Genomic DNA, 17,502 nt, shown 5'->3' with positions numbered 1-17,502 from the left:
TTACTCAATTAAGTCCACTCCAAATAATAACTGCTGAATTCTAAGACATTTAACAACTGAACAATTAAATTTGCCAAATCCATCCAATAATTACTCACTCCAAAGACTCAAATCTATGCACCAGGAAATTCTATGCACTGCATAGAGACCAGACCATTGGAAGTAAACCTATAACTACTCCTTCGGATTCGCATCCTTTTGAGGCAGGGTTGGTACTTTTGTTGTGGTAATTTTTTATTAAGGTTGGTAGAGTGACAAGGAGAGTTCAGTTGACTTGTTTTATTTTATTTCCTTTTTTTTATTTATTATTATTTTAATTAATTTTTTTTGTTTATTATTTTTGCATAGAATTTCCTGGAAACTATGGTTCTGTTTAATTGAGTTTGATGGTAAAAACTCGTCATATACAATATCATTCCTATGCCTAGCATAGTCTGAACCATCATGAACTAAAAAGAAAATTTAGTTGTGCATTCTCTTCCAATTAAATATTTTACTGAGTTTGTTATGTATTCAATTGACAATTAAAAAATAAACATGAACACTGAAAATATCTTACCTTTTGTTTTTGAGGCTGTGGGTGAAGCAGAGCAATTGCTTCCTGACTATGTGATTGAAATGGCTGGATCATTGCCAGGACTTCCAGGGCTCTTTGTGGCAGGTGTTTTCAGTGCTGCTTTGAGGTATACCAGCAGGAATTTTCATTTACCCTGATTACAATGGGAACAGCACATGCAAATAAGGGTTTTGAACAGTGGTAAATGCAATTGCTTAAAATGCTAGTGTATACTAGTATACATGTATATGCAGCAAATTAGTCATGGCATTGCTATTTATTATTGCTTAATCTACCGGTCAAGGTAGGTTTTGGATGGAGACCACTACAAAATAAATATTCCTTGACTCCTAATAAAACACAATCCAGCAAACCTACTCTGCATCAAGACCTTTTTCATCTCTGTGCACCTCCTTCCTCCCTACATCCGGCCCAACATACGTATTCTATTCCTACCCTTTCCTCATTTGCTTAACATTCTCCCCTCTATTACAATTTTCGGCATCCCCCTGATCAATCAATCCCAAAGATCAATAAGCCCTTCATCCATTTTTCCTACGTCCTCAGTATTTCTCGCTACAAACCCCTCTGCTTGCCCACCATACCTAGTACTTCTTCATTTGTTTTCCTTTTGGTCCATTTAACCTTTTCCATTTTTCTCCACACCCGCATTTCAAAAGCCTCCAATCTGCTTCTATTATCCTGCTTCAATTGCATAACCTTTGTTTCATTAATATTGATTCTCATCCCATATCTGTCACACATAATATCCAATTCACTCTGCAATTCTTGCAACCCCTTGGCTGACTGACAAACTAAATCTTGGTCATCAGCAAACCTAACTGATTTTACGAATTCCCATGCCTCTTCAATCATCTCCTCGACATATACGTTGAACAGCAATGGTGAAAATGAGCAACCCTGCCCTACACCTCTTCCTAACACTGCCCATCCGGACTCCCCATTTCCCACTCACACCTGAGCAGTCTGAGACATTTAAAGGTTGTGGATTAGCCTCCTGTCCTTCCAATCTATTCCTATTTTCCGCAATATACTCATTAGCTTCTCCAAATTCACTCTATCAAACACGTTTTTGAAATCTACCAAACAGGCTAATATGCCCTGATTATATTCTATATTCCTCTCGATTAGTGATCTCATTACTGTAATGGCATCGCACTTGCCTTCCCCTTCATAAACCCAAACTGATCATCCCTTGAGTAATCATTTGTCCTACTCTCCATCATTTTGTTGATGATCATGAGAACCTCTTTAGCTGCGTAGGAATACAAACTCATTGTTCTGTAGTCCTCAAATGATGTAGCCTTTACCTTTTTCAGAATAGGAAATGACACTAATCTCACAAAGTCTTCTGGCCAGATTCCTTCCTCATAAATACTAAAAATCAGTCCATATAGAGTCTTCCTCCTGCATTTTCCTATACCTTTTAGAAGTTCCGCAGGAATATTGTCTACCCAATGGCCTTATTTGATTTCATCTCCCTTAGTGCCCTTTCTATCTCTTCGATTATGCCTGGACATAAGCTATCTTCCTCTATGTCATGTTTCTTTTCTATGTCTAAGCTTGTTGGCCTAAGTTCTTTACCATACAGTTCTTCTATATATTCATTCCATCTCTCTTGAATCTTTTCTGCGTTAACTATTTTCTTACCCGTCTTATTTCAAACTGTTAGCACAGAACTTTGCTTTTTACTTTCTGATAGTGATTTAACCTTGCTGTATAGCATACCAATTTTACCCTTCCTCTGCAAATATTCCATATCCTTTTGCTGCATCTTCCGAAGGCTTCTTTTGCTTAATTTTTTGCCCATCTCCATTTATTATCTAACTCTCTGTACTTCCTTCTGCCTAGCTTCATGTTTACATTCTTCCATTTTCTTCTCTCATCTATCCTTCTAATAATCTTATCACTGATCCATTGTTTCCTTGTCCTTTTCACATAAACGGATCCTATACTTTCATTTGCAGCTTTCGGTATCCCTTTTTTGATGTATTCCCATTTTTCCTCAATAGTTATCAGCTCTTAACCCTCATCCATGATTTTCTCTACAGCCTGCTCATACTCTTTCCTTATTTATCCATTTAATGCTTCAACATTCCATTTCCCAACAGGCCGCCCCTGCCTTATCCATCATGACATATTTTAAGCATTTACTTTCCATTTTCATCATAAAGATTCACCAATTACCACCATAATTTTATGCAAAATTATCAGAAATCTTAACATATGACCTAATTCTTTTTTCCTAAATTGGTGGTTAAGTTTACTGGCTTGTCTACCATAGGAATTGCCTTAAAAAGCCAAGAGGAACAGGTATAGGGACACTTTTGAATCATGTTTTTAATTGGTTGAATGAATGCATGAATAATGATGAGACCATGAAGAAGAGATGCAGAGTTTTCCAGTCTCTATGGTCAATTAGTTAGTCATCAATATTGAATCAATTAAACTTTCCATACATGAAAGCTTCCAGTTATGCTCTCAGAAAGCTTTCCAGTTATGATGATAGTCATGAGAGAAAACCTGAGCCTACCCAAAGTAGTGGTACTCCCAGACCTTTCACCCAATCCACATGACCAATGGTTACCAGCCCCATTGCTCTGCAGAACCAAAAAACACCCTTTTCTGGTCCTTAAACTAAAGTTTGACTTATTCTACCATAGGTGATCTTAAAATCAAACATTATGGTCTCTTGGAAGAAAATTTCTTTGTGAAAACCCCAACGTGGGTATTACAGGGGTACTGAATCATTGCCATTAAACTCTTCAGTCACAAACCCTTTCTAATGGTCAAAATATTATTGGAACTAAAAGTAAATTCTTTCCTTTCTCAGTTCCATGTCAACAGCACTGAACTCAATGTCTGGTGTAATTTATGAAGACTTCATCAGTCCCTTCCTAAATCCTAAGCCATCTGAAGAAAGGGCATCATTCATCATGAAGATCACTTGTGCAGTCCTTGGTATTATCTGCGTCATCCTGGTGTTCATTGTTGAAAATTTGGAAGGTGTTGTACAGGTATTTAGCTTCACTAATTGTCGGAAATGTTCACCCTTAATGAACTATTACCACTTCTCTAATCCTAGGCAAAACGTACGGTAAAAGTTATCAAGAAATTACTGAAATGTTGACAGCTGTTTACGGTGATAATGCTCTGAAGAAAACATCCATTTTCAAGTGGATTAAGCATCTCAAAGATGGCCAACAAGATGCCACAGATGATGCAAGGCCGGGACGACCTTCAACCACCTGTGTTAATGACAGCATTGATCGTGTGCAGTCGCTTGTCCTTACCAATCATCAAAAAATTGTCTGAATGATAGTTGATGAACTGAATTTAGGAAAATCAACAGTATACACCATTTTAATGAAACATGATGGATGGATCCTTTACCATGACAATGCACGTGCACATTCAGCATTAATTGTTTGCCAGTGTCTGGCAAAAAATTCAATCATCATCCTTCTTATTCACTAAATCTTGCCCCCCGCAACTTTTTCCTATTCCCAAAATGCAAAAATGTGATGAGGGGACATCGCTGGGAAGATGTGAGCACTATAAAGCAAGAAACGGCGAAAAAACTAAAAAGCCTAACTGCTGAGGACTTCCACAGGTGCTTTAAACAGTAGAAAAGAATATGGAATAAGTGTATAGCAACAAGTGGAGAGTACTTTGAAGGGGACAAAATCGAGTTAGACTAATTTTGCAAAATATGGTTTTTATGCCCCCAGTTTGCATATTTATTGGACAGAGTAGTATATCAGACTGCTAAGGAGCAAATGGCACAGGGAGAGTATGGGTAGCCAGTGTTAGGAAGAGGAGAAAGACAAGAGTGTCCATTATCAGCCATGATTTTCAATACTGTATATGCGAGGAAGAAATGATAAAAGATGAAATGGAAGAATTGGAGATATGAGTAAAAGTTCATGAATTCATACAATCAATTAGGTTTCTAAGATCAGTGTGGTCAGTATGGGATAAGAATCAATGTATATAAAGAAATGTAATGAGGTTTTTGAGAAAAAGAAATGCTATGTACATCATTAAAATAGGACGTCTTAAACTAGGGCAAGTGGGATAGTTTTCTGATCTTGGAAGTGGTTTGGATTAAGATTATCAAAGTACTTTGCATATCAGAAACAGAACTGTTTCATCAAAGAAGCATTCACGAGGAAAGAATTTATCCCAGAGCCATTAGAAAGGATGCTGCAAAAAGATAAGTATGAGTACATAGAGTGAGCATGGTGGAAGGCAAGATGGAAACATTGGGATAAATCTAACAAAGGCAGGGAAGCTGAGGAAAAGCATTTAGGTTTGGCAATGGAATTAGGAAGACTGATAATTGAAGAAGAGTTTATTGTAGTCTGCGGTTTCAGGTTGTGTCTTGTGGAGTGAGGCTAAGACATGTAGTGGTTTTCAGGGTATATTCGCCTGAATCTTACCTCAAATGATAGGCCACAGGATAAAAGTAAAAAATTTAACTTTTTTGGCTGATGATGGTTTTCACTCTTTCTGTCAATTTTAAGGTATATTAAAAATTACTAAAGTAAAATTTTCACATTTCCAATTTTGCAGTAATACAATTGAATAAGAATGACTGATATTATCCATCATAGCATCAGTTCTAATAACTTTAAAAATTCATAATGAAACATCATGATTAATTATCAAAATGGTATCAATAAATTTGGCATGAGGGTATGTACTGTAACTTTTACAGATCATCCATTTCTTTTCAAGAGTGCTCTGTCCCTGGAAGGCATCACATGTGGTTCCATGCTGGGCATTTTTGTCCTGGGCTTGTTCTTCCCATGGGTAAATTCTATGGTAAGCAAGTATTTAAAGTATGAAATGTTGACTAAATTAATATATACCTACAATCACAGTGGAAATCTATGCATAGATTACTTCATATGTTTGAAATGAAGCTTGCCATCATCTTGAGACTTATTTGTCTTACCTATGTTCGTAAAATCTTAAAATCTTATTACTTAAAGCAAACCTCAGATGCTGGAAAAGTAAAATAATTGTGTTATTAATCCTTAAAAGTAATATCCTCCCATTCTCATAAGTATTTTATATGTAAGTACTTCTCATTCATATATTTAGGTAATGATTTTATATTGGCAAAAGCTTTTCACAAAACTGATTCAAGCTTACTTCATTCATTATCCATCTACTATCCATGCATCCTTTCAAGTATAGCATTTTATAAATTCAAGTATTTGACAAAAAAGATTTGAGCTAAAGACATCTACGTACACATTTTTGTCACACTACTTTCATCACCACATTTAAAAGAATCACAAACTTCTTCTTTTAGTGTATGTCACCCATGCTTCACTTTTGCAGATATTATGAGTCAGTTGAATCGAAAAAATCACTGTCCTGATGATGCCAAGGGAGAACAATGGTTGATCAGAAGGGTCAAACTATACAGTCTTGATTCAGATGCAATGGAAATGTTTTGCTTGTCTGCTAAAGATCCTATCCTTTTCCATCATTCACTTTGCAGGGAACGTTGGTTGGGGGCATTACAGGACTGATCACCATGGGAATCATCTCTACTGGGAATCAGATTGCAATAACAAATGGATATATCCAGTTACCAAAGAAACCCATCTCCCTGGAAGGTTGTACCTTCCCATCCAATGTGACCAGGAATGCTTCCCTTCAGGACACAAATGGTTCAATGTATGCCTTTAAATTTCATTTCAATCGAAGTTGATAAAAATAACAGAAAACGTAGTCACTAAACAATGATCACAATCATTGTCATGGCCTAAGATGCAAAAAGCATCCGCATTTACCTACATTTTAAGCCAATGTTATTATAATTCTCTGTGCTGCCCCATGTTCATAAATTGAAATCATTCACTAACCTTGAGTATAACTTGATAATTTTAAATTAATTCATATAAGGAGTGATTATTATCCCTCAGAAATAGTCTCAATTAAGACCAGTTTTCGTCATAACATTTCATTTAATTTGGAATTCTCTGTTTCGCAACATCCACAAGAGTTAATATGTTAAAAATGGCTGTAGGATTTCAAAATTTAAAAATTCCTCTACCATTGTGATAATATTTTATATATTCTTATTTTCTTTAAATTTACATTCACTTAAAACCTAATTTTTGGCAGTCACTCTTGAAAATTGTTAACTGTTTGATATAAGAGGGCAATTCAAAAAGTAAGATCTCCTATTTTTTTTCATGAAAAAATGGTCAATTTCCATGGTCTTCTATTTTTTTCATTTAAAAAAATAGGAGACCTTACTCTTTACATCGGGGGCAATGTCCAGGCTGTAAGGAGAATGGTCAAAGATGTTCCAGCCGAATTCATTGAGTAGGGTGGTCCTTTGATGTGACACATGTGGACGTGCATTGTCATGATGCAAACACACTCCTTTGGTGAGACACCTTGTTGTAACCGAGAATGTCTGACACAATATTCTGCATCAAGAAGCAGCCGCTCTCTTCATTAAGACCTTCCTTTATCCCATGAAGGGTAATTCTCCAGTTATGGCGCACCATCTTGTCAATTGGAGCCACTGTTGATTCCAGCACACTCAGCCGCCCCAACCATTGCTCATCATGGATGTTTTCCCAGCCATCAAAAAACTCCCTGGGCTAGTCCCATACGTTTTTGATGTCCATACACTTCTCACCGTACACTTCCACTAAATGGCAATGAATTTATATCGCAGAGGCAGTTGTCAGTTGGCTTCACAATGCAGTGGGAGAAAGGTATGACACTGGTATTAAAAAAGCTGCTTACAAGGATGCAAAAAGTGATTGATCATCAAAGGAACTATGTAGAAAAATAGCTAAATGCTCAACCTTGCACCAACATACGCAAAGTTGAGAATAAATTTGATTTTTCATGAAAAAAAATATGAGACATTACTTTTCGAATCACCCTCATATGATGCTAAATGTACTATACCAAAAATGAGAAATAAGTTTGATTTCCTATGCAGCTAAAGTTGTTCTCAGGATCATCAACAAAAGGATGGAGAGCAAGGCAAATGATTACTTAGCGGATGATCAGTTTGGGTTTTGGAAGGGCAGAGGCCATTGCAGTAATGAGATCACTAATCGAGAGGAATATAGAATACAATCAGGACGTATTTGCCTATTTCATAGATTTCGAAAAGACATGTGATAGAGTGAATTGGGAAAAACTAATAAGTATATTTCAGAATATAGGAATAGATTGGATAGATAGGAGGCTAATCGGCAGCCTGTACATGTCTCAGGCTGCTCAGGTGCGAGTGGGGGATGGGGAGTCCAGATGGATAGTTTTAGGAACAGGTGTAAGGCAGGGTTGCCCATTATCACCGTTTCTGTACAACGTATATGTGGAGGAAATGATTAAAGCGGCATTGGAAGAACTGGAGGTCTGAAAGAAAGGTGGAGGAGAATTCGTAAAATCAGCTAGGTTTGCTGATGACCAAGGTTTATTTTGTTAGACAGCCAAGGGGTTCCTAGCATTGCTGAGTGAATTGAAAATTCAGTGCCATAGATATGGGATGATAATGAATATAAATAAAATAAAGGTTATCCCTCCCCACTTTAGCTACATGGTAAATCGAACTTTATGTTCTGTAATCCTCACATAATAGAGCTTATACCTTTTTTGGAATAGGAACTAACATCTCACCAAGTCTTCCGGCAAGATTCCTTCCTCATAGATACTACGAATCAGCCCATATAGCCTCTTCCTCCCACATTTTCCTAAACCTTTTAGTAGTTCCACAGGAATGTTATCTACCCTGTCTATGAAGCTGTGTGAATATATCACACTGTTCCTAAACCTGCATCTAACTAAAATAAAATCTAGCTGATACCTTTCCGAGTCACCTGGTATTTTCCATGTATACCTGCACCTTTTGTGGTGTCTAAACCAAGTGTTTGTGATGACTAACCTACAGAACTCAACTGCTTTCTCCACATGGTCATTCCTTGTACCTAAACCGTAGTCTATCACCTCATCACCAACTTTTCCTTTGCCTACCATCGCATTACAATCCCCCATCACTATTAAATGTTTCCCTGCAGGATTATACGTGATTATGTCCTCTAACTGATGGTACATCCTATCGACCTCTTCCTCGATATGGTTGCTCAGTGGTATATATACCTGATCAATAAGCAAGTTCGTCAGTTCTGCTTTTATCTTTACTTGTAATATACTATCTGTTGCCTGTTCTATGTTGACTACGCTTCTTTCTACCTCTTAATTTAACATTATGGCAACCCAACGTTGGCATTAGTCCCCACCACTGTATATTATTATATACTGATCACTCCAGTAATTCCCGCTATCCTTCCATGTCACCTTGCATAGACCTTAAATATTTATATATCCCCTTTCCATCTCTCGCTTAATATTATACATATATATACATGTATAATATTAAGCGAGAGATTAAAATTATATTAATTAATGTATGTATTTAATTTTTAATATGTGTAAAAATCCCCTATTGGTGCCTAAAAAAGAGTTATTGCAAATCAATTTTTTCAGAAAAAATATATTGAAATGATTTGGATGATTGGAGGGGATTTGGATTGCTACAAAATTCCTGTAGAAAAACAAATACTTAATCACATTCAATTTAACTTAATAATTTCATAATTCATCCATTTTCTCAGGAATCATCTTTATGCTGCTCTTCAGACAAATGCCAGCTATTTGGAACATGTACAACTGAATAACATACCATGGATATTTCGGGTCTCTTACACTTGGTATGCCTTGATCGGACTTGTTACCTCTGTGGGGGTAGGATTGATAGTAACAGCCATTACCGGACCTAATGACCTCAAAGATGTCCATATCCAGCATCTCACACCCCCAATTCGGTCCTTATTCTCTAAACGTTGCAAGGGGGGAAAGATGCACCAAAAGGTAATAATGAGTGGACAGAGCAGCATAAACCATGCAACCATGGAGAAGACAACCACCTGATCCATTGCCAGGTACATCACGACAAATACCCATGGGATACCAAAGAATAATAATAGAAGATAAGAGAAACATCCTGAAATAAAAATTAGCATGCCAATAATCCTCTGATACACAGTCTATTACTACAGCTGTGTGCCATTATATTTAGTCATTAGATATGAGGGAGTCTGTGTTTTAAATTTAATATATGCAATCTGCTGGAATATATAGGTTTTAGATGGACAGAAGCTACAAAATGGTGCAGCTACAATTGTCTCTTCTAAAAAACAGAATTGAACATCCTTTTCTATAATAAGCCCCTCCTTCCTCCCTTAATTTCATCTAACATCCCTATCCTGTCCCATCCTCATTTGTCCAACTTTCTCCTCTTTATCACATTCCTCAACATCATATTGGTAATCAATATGCTTTCCATCCTTTTTTCTTGTCTTCTTATGATTTCTCTCAACAATTCCCTCTTCTCTTCCACCACACGCAGCACTTCCTCTTTTATTTCTTTCCTCTCTGTCCACTTTACCTTCTCCATCTTTCGTCACACCCATTTCTAAAATCTCCAAACTATGTCTATCATCCTGCATCAATGATTATATTTCTGGATCAGGACCAGAGTCCTGACTAAACCCTGAAGTAGAATGCCTGGGTAGAAAAAAATCTGCATGAGAAATTCTGCAAGTCACTTCTATGTGAAGCAGAGCCTAAATCTTGAAAATTTCTACTGTTCTCCAAGTCCCTCATAGACATTTCAGACAATAAGATTGCAAGCACCTTTATTTCAGTCATTAATTTCAGCCAAAATGAGATGTGAGAGAGAGTGCGTAAGAGAATGTTGGGAGATTATTAGCTATGACTGCCTAGGCTTTGACAATTGGTAGGCAAGGCTTTTGTTCTACATTCCATCGGACTGCATTTGCAAACATAACATAAAAGTCAACTTTTTTTCATCACAGGAGAACCATAAAAAAATCATCCAGCATAGACTTGATAATCTGTAAAATAATACAATGAAGTGGATGTCCAAAACATTATACAACAAACTTTGGCAATTGGACCTAAACACAAAATTATTTTAACAAGTTCAGGTAGGCACATGATCCAAAGATGTATCATGTCAAGCCATTATGACCATTTAGTTTTGGATGAGATTTTCAAAATAGATAATTAACAGTTTTAATTTAGGCTTGGCTATGATGATAGATTGTTCTGCAACCTCCACATTCTAGACTGCAAATAGTTGCACAGGACCAAAACATAGAGTTTTCCAAAACCCTCCTTTTAATTCTCTGAGGAAGCATCAAATAAATGTTCCCAAATAAAGGAACCCAAACATTCCCCCCTTAACCCAAATTGTATTTTGTGACCACTTTATTTTGAAAAAAAAATAAAAATTTTAGTTTTAATTTATAGATGAAAAACTAATTGGAAAAATCAATTCCATGGGAAAGAGTATGTTGAAAAAATTCTAAAACCTACATAGAAGAGCTTATAATGTATCTTCTCTAGTGTTAACATGTGGTATTTCTAAATAAAAAATAGCATTGCACCAGTGGAGGTCAGATCATATTCAGATGCCTAATTGGTCATACATATAATTCAAGGATCATTGCCTCTAAAATAAAAGAGCTATATTTCTGGCAGCTGCATTTGTAAACATTTCTAATGAGATATTTTGAATATTATTCTTTCAAGTGAAACTATTCCCAAAGTAAATTACATCATATCGGTTAAACAGTGTACTTGATCAGTGCAAACACTGGCTAGGTTTCTTGTGCTCTGAGCATAATTAAATAAATAGAAGTGCTCTATACAAATAGAGCACTTTCCATTGCATAACTAGCAATACAGTAAAAGGTTTTCACTGAATTACCTACGTTCATTTTTTCATACCATTCTAGTAAAGAGAGTCATTCCTGATAATTCTCAAGCCCCTCTAAAGATTCCTAATTCCTAAACTATTAAATCTGGTCCTCTTGCAAATACAATAATGACAGAGGCTACTTTCCCATGGTTTTCTTGTGCAACACATTCTCACCTTTTATGAGCATTTTGAGAAACTTCAAAGTAGTTGCACATGAAACAAACATCGCATCTAATATTTTAAAGGTGGTTAAGAGATATCTTACTTTTAAGCAGTAAATGTGGACATACATTGGATTCTCATCAAAAACTCAATAACAAATGTTTCTTTTGTTTGCAGGTGGCCGATATTTTCTGATAAGGACACAAGATGATGTAAAAATGAGTTAACCAATACTCAGAATCTTTTCCTTCTACAAGTGATTCTTCCTGAACAATATGTCACTTTTTTGAATGCACCAGCTTGGCTTGATACAAATTCCAATATATATATATATATATATATATATATATATATATATATATATATATATATATATATATATATATATATATATATATATATATATATATATATATATATATATATATATTAAGAAACTGTCGAGAAAAAATATATAAAATCAAGAAGGTGATATACATGGCTGACACAAATTTTTCATATTCGTGTAGGCCTCATCCAGAGGATTTTTGTACTGATTATTGACATTTATGTACACATGTATATACACACTAGTCAAGAAATAGGATCAAGTCAGGATATGAGACAAGTCAGAATGGATATGCACACTTACTGATTAGAGCATTAATTATATTAACAAATAAAGACAATAAACCTTATGATTTGCATTCATACTTATTTTAATGGTTATTTTTTCAATTGCAAAACAATTAACTCATTAAAAAATCACAAACTTTGTTCAACATGGAGCCAATATGTTAAGAACAGTTACTCTGAATGCCACCTAGTGCTTGCTGAAAAACTCAAAATGAAAAACTGCTCTGTGTTACGATACCAAAGAACCATTCTACACAAAAGACATACACTGCAGACAATTAATTCAAAATTTAACTAACCAAAATAATTGGATATTCTTTAATTAAATGCATTTGAATGCATACATGTTTCTGCTGTTATATGTATAATCATTACTTGAATGGATCCCTAACAAACACTCTTGTTTTTGTATATTTACTAAATACAAGTTGAGCAACAAGAACACAAACACAATGATCTAATTTGCATTAAACGATTGGAAAAATCTCATTCCATCGCCTTAAGTTTCCTGGAAAAAAAACAGAAATTGGGAATGACGGCCAACCACAAGGCACTTGACCACGGAAAGAGCGCACATGGTATAAGACCGTGGGATTATCAAATGGACACGGGAAACCCAGATGAGATGGCATGGTTAGCCCTCGAAACGTTGGCTGCTGATTACATGACCTGACTGGAAACCCGATGGCACTTCAGCCATACCATTCCTCGTGAAAACGCCAGATAGTCGCGTAAAAGCGACTGAATTGACTCCTGAGCCGCTTCAAGGGGAATGTTGATTGACAACAGATTCACCTGCACTAATATTCCACAGACTACAACCTTGACGTGGTGGAGAGTCTTGTGCGTTCCGATGACCCCTAGAGCTGTGCTGTCGGGAGCAATGATAAGTGCTCCTCGTAGGATGCAGAGATCCAAGGATAGGGGCCAGGCAAAAGGTAGCACGCGCAGCGTCTATCCTCAGTGAGGCGGCTGCGAAGGCGTCTGACCCCAGAGAGGTAGTTGCTGAATGATGGTGTCACGTAAAAACACTATTGACGATGGACACAGGAAACCACGTCAATTATGAATCCCATGATTTTTCATCATGAAAAGTATAAAGAAAATAGGGACTCGACCGTGTCCGGCTGCGGGAAAGGTAAAGGCTCCTGCGGTTACCATCTCTCGAAAACCTTGCAAATCAAAACCGACAGCAGCAGCACAGAATACGCAGAAGAAGAGCGAATTAGTAAGAATAGGAACTTAGAATGATAGGGCAATGTTTTGGCAAGGAAAAATTAGAGAACACAAAGCGACAGATGGGAAGAGGAAATATAGATATTTTAGGTATTTGCGAGGTGAGACGGAAGGATAGCAGGGATCACTGGAGTGATAGCTGTAAAGTACGAGTCTCGGCGATAACTTCCTCGTTTGAGTTAGATTTTTTCCCCGCGAGCCATTTCTTCATGTTAGGGAATAAGAAAAAGTCACAGGGAGCCAGATCGGGTGAATACGGGGGGTGCGGCAGCAATTCATAACGTAGTTCATGCAGTTTGGCGGCGACAACTCCTCATCAGCTTGTTGTCCACCGTGAGCAATCGTGGCACCCATCAGGCCGACAATTTTTTCATCGCCAACTTATCATGTAAAATATTAATTGCCGTTCCGGACGACACACCCACGGCCTCTGCTACGTCGCACACTTTTGTTTGCTGATCAGCGAGAATCATGGCATGGACTTTTTGAATGATTTCCTTGGTAACCACGTCTGCCGGGCGTCCTGGTCGCTCCTCATCAAAAACAGATGTCTGCCCACGTTTAAATTCGTTGAACCAATATCTAACTGTGGTCATAGATGGCGAAGTGTCTCCATAAACAGCATCTAACTTTGCTTTTATCTCCTCCCATTTCTTCCCATCCAAAAACAAAAAGCAAATGGCCGAAACATACTGCTCTTTTTCCACCTTATCGAAAATCACGAAACACGTCTTACTCGAATAGCTGCCAAATCCAAACTAACCTTTAAATCAGTCTGAAATCTGTTTCACCTTCGTTTGATAGATGGAAGCACACGATGATAACATAAACTTCCCTCAGGAACGCCCTTTGTCGTCAAACACGGGTACTTATTGAACCGCCCTCGTAATAGGTTTAAGGGGGATTGGAATGCAACGGTAGGCGAAGGAAGAGATCGTGTTGATCAGAGGTCTTACGGTTTAATACAAGGAATGACCGCGAGGAGAAAGCAATTGAACTCTGCAGGAGACGGGTCAGTCATCGCCACACTTGGTTTAGACACCACAAAAGGCGTAGGCGTATACATGGAAAATGCCAGGTGATTCAGAAAGGTATCAGTTAGATTATACCATTGTTAGGGACAGATTCAGGTGCAGCGTGAATAATTCGCACCGCTTCCCGGGAGCGGGTACGGACTTGGACCACAATTTAATTGTTTTAAAGTGTAGCGTCCGTTACGAAAAAATAAGGACTAAAATAAGGACGAAAAAATAAGGACAAGGAGGTGGGTTAGGAATAGAATGTAGAAGCATTAACTGGATTGAAAAGGAAGGAGTAACAGCTGGCTCTACAGAAAATCATGAGCGAGGGAATGGTACTGAATACCATCGAGGAAAAACGGGAGTATATCAAAAAAGGGATATCATAAGCCGCAAAAGAAACTATACGAGGTGTTAATCGGAAAAGGGCAAGAAAAGCATGGATCACGATGAGATGATTGGAAAGATAGATACGAGAAGGAAATGGAATAATGTAAACAGAGACTTAAGCAGAAGGAAGTAAAAAGAGTTCAATAATAAATTGAGATGTATAACAAAAATAGCAAAAGAAGCGTGGTGGAAGATGCAGTGTGAGGATATGAAAAGTTTGCAGAGGAAGGGTGAAATTGGTACGCTATAAAAATGTCAAAATACTACAGGGAAGTAAAAAGGGAAAATCTATGCAAACAGTTAAGAGATGAGTTGGGTAAAATAATGTTCGAAACAGAAAAGTACCAAGACAGAAGGAAGAAATATACTGAAATATTTTGTGGTTAAGTACTTTGAATGAATGTAAAACTCCAATAGCCGTAAACAGTTTACCTTTCTAAACAAAGTACAAATGAAATTAGTTGGCTAGCGCCACAAGTCAAGAAGGGGTAAAAGGTAAAAAGGAGAGGATAAGAAAGGTGAACCTTTCTTATCCTCTCCTTTTTACCTTTTTCCCCTTCTTGACTTGTTTACCTTTTAAACAACCTTTTAATTTCATTTGTACTTAGTTTAGAAAGGTAAACTGTTTAAGGCTATTGGAGTTTTACATGCATTCAATATTACAAGCCGTAAAAGCTCATTTCTATCAATGTTAAGTAATTTGGCCAGCAAGGATAGTCATAGAAAGATAATATGACGAAGAAGATGACTTCGGTTTGGCTTTTCGACGGTAAAATAGAATGAGCGTTGAATTAAAGCAAATAAGGCCGTGAAGGACAACATTCTTGTGGAAACTATTAAAAAGTTTAGGAAATTTTGGGACGAAGAATCCATATTGACTGATTCGAAGCATTTATGAGGAAGGAATCTTACCGGAAGACTGTGAGATCAGAGTTAGTTCCTATTCCAAAAAAGGTAACGGATACATCATATGGGGACTATAGAACAATAAGTTTGACTTCGCCCGCACCTGAAGTGGTTCTCAGGATCAAGAAAAAATAGGATGGAGAGCAAGGAAAAGGATGACTCATCCCGATCAGTTTGGGTTCAGGAAAGGAAAAGGTACAAGACTCAAGCAGGACTTATATGCCTATTTCGTAGATTTCGAAAAGGTATTCGATAGAGTGAATTGGGAAAAACTAATGAGTACTTGTATATTGCAAAAAAATAGGAACGTGATTGGGGGGCAAGGGGCAGGAGGCTAGTTTGTTATCTGTACGTGTGTGATAGCTCAAATTCAAGTGGGGGACAGAGAGTCCAATGGGCAGGGTTGTCCATTATCACCAGTGCTGTTCAACGTATATGTGGAGGAAATGGTGAGAGCAGCATGGGAAGAAGTGGAGATTGGAATGGAAGTAGGCGGGAAAAAATCATTTAGGTTTGCTGAGGACCAAGCCTTAGTCAGTCAGGCAAGGGGTGGCAGGTATTGCTGAGTGAAATGGCAATTCAATGCGAAATATATAGGATAATAATAATTGTAAATAAAACATAGGTTATAAGGTTTTCAAGAAAGAGAAAGGCTAAGCTAAATGGTAAAAAGGAAGGCAAAAGTTAGAGCAGGTGGATCAGTTTATGTATCTCATAAGTGTTTCGGACAAAAATGGTCAAAGTAGTAGTCACGCAAGGAGAAGGATTGCGTTAGACAAAGAAGCTTTGACAAGGAGGAGGGAATTGATGACAGGGATGTTGAGCAAGGATGTTAAGAAAAGGTTCGTTCAAAAACTTTGGTATGGAGCGTAGTTATATATGGCAAAGAAACATGGTCATTGAAGCAGGATGATAGGCGTTGATTGGATGCTTTTGAAAACTAGGGGTGAAAATAGATGGAGGAGGTTAATTGGACTGAAAGGAAAACAAACGAGGAAGTTGAGTAGTTTCAGGTGTGATGAGATGGAATTCGAACATTATAAAAATAGTAACAATTTCCACTAGATAAGTTTAATAGTGCGACCGGGTTTCGATTTATTACATCACCTTCAGGTGATTCATCTTCGGTCGTACTATTAAACTTATACAGTGGAAATTGTTACTATCCTTTCTTTATTATAAACGAGGAAGTGCCAGGCATGGTGGAGGAGGAGAGGAGATCGTTGGGAGAAATTGAAAAGAAGCAGAAAATATGGATTCAGAGAATTGTGATTGGCGTTGGGATGTAGAAGACTGTGATTGAGGAGAGAGTGTTAGGAAAACGAGGAAGGCGCTGATATACGATATGGATGCTGGACGGAATGGAGGAAGGAAGTGCGCGGAGATTGAGGGAATTGTTGTACAGCAGGATGTTGTGTTTTGTTGGGAGAGACAAGATATTTATTTCGAAGTTGCTTCCATCTAAAGCACCAAAACCGTCCAAATCTTAACCGACAGATGACCTATAATAATAATAATAATATTTGTATATCATGTATGGGTCCGATATGATATAAACCTTGAATATTTATCGCTTATTGCAATGCTCCACTGAAACATTCTTATTGCGCCCTTGACCAAAATGGGCCAAAGGAACAACACTAGGCTGAAATTTATTACCTTTTTAACACTTTTCCGGCAGGAATGGTAGCTTTGTCGTATAGCGTTCGGCTTTGAACGGAAAACTCACGTTCGATTACTTGTGATCTTGGGCACCTCCGGTTTTA

The 17,502-nt window shown here is 37.3% G+C and overlaps 1 protein-coding gene across 1 annotated transcript in view; it reads left to right on the top strand.

Moving 5' to 3' along the window:
• The window catches only part of LOC139696844 (sodium-coupled monocarboxylate transporter 1-like), a 30,896-nt gene extending 21,343 nt beyond the window's left edge, over nucleotides 1-9,553 (top strand). Inside the window, exons 9-13 of the mRNA XM_071595725.1 lie at nucleotides 574-683; nucleotides 3,411-3,594; nucleotides 5,318-5,404; nucleotides 6,093-6,271; nucleotides 9,238-9,553. Coding sequence (XP_071451826.1) covers nucleotides 574-683; nucleotides 3,411-3,594; nucleotides 5,318-5,404; nucleotides 6,093-6,271; nucleotides 9,238-9,553 — 876 coding nt within the window. The remainder of the gene's footprint in view (nucleotides 1-573; nucleotides 684-3,410; nucleotides 3,595-5,317; nucleotides 5,405-6,092; nucleotides 6,272-9,237) is intronic.
• Nucleotides 9,554-17,502: the final 7,949 nt, after the last annotated feature.

Source organism: Hetaerina americana, unplaced genomic scaffold (genome assembly GCF_022747635.1).
Source record: "Hetaerina americana unplaced genomic scaffold, ioHetAmer1.1.p SCAF_7, whole genome shotgun sequence".
Classification (NCBI taxonomy): domain Eukaryota; kingdom Metazoa; phylum Arthropoda; class Insecta; order Odonata; family Calopterygidae; genus Hetaerina; species Hetaerina americana.
Note: the sequence above shows the minus strand (reverse complement) of the source record. Positions and strands in the feature narration are given on the sequence as shown.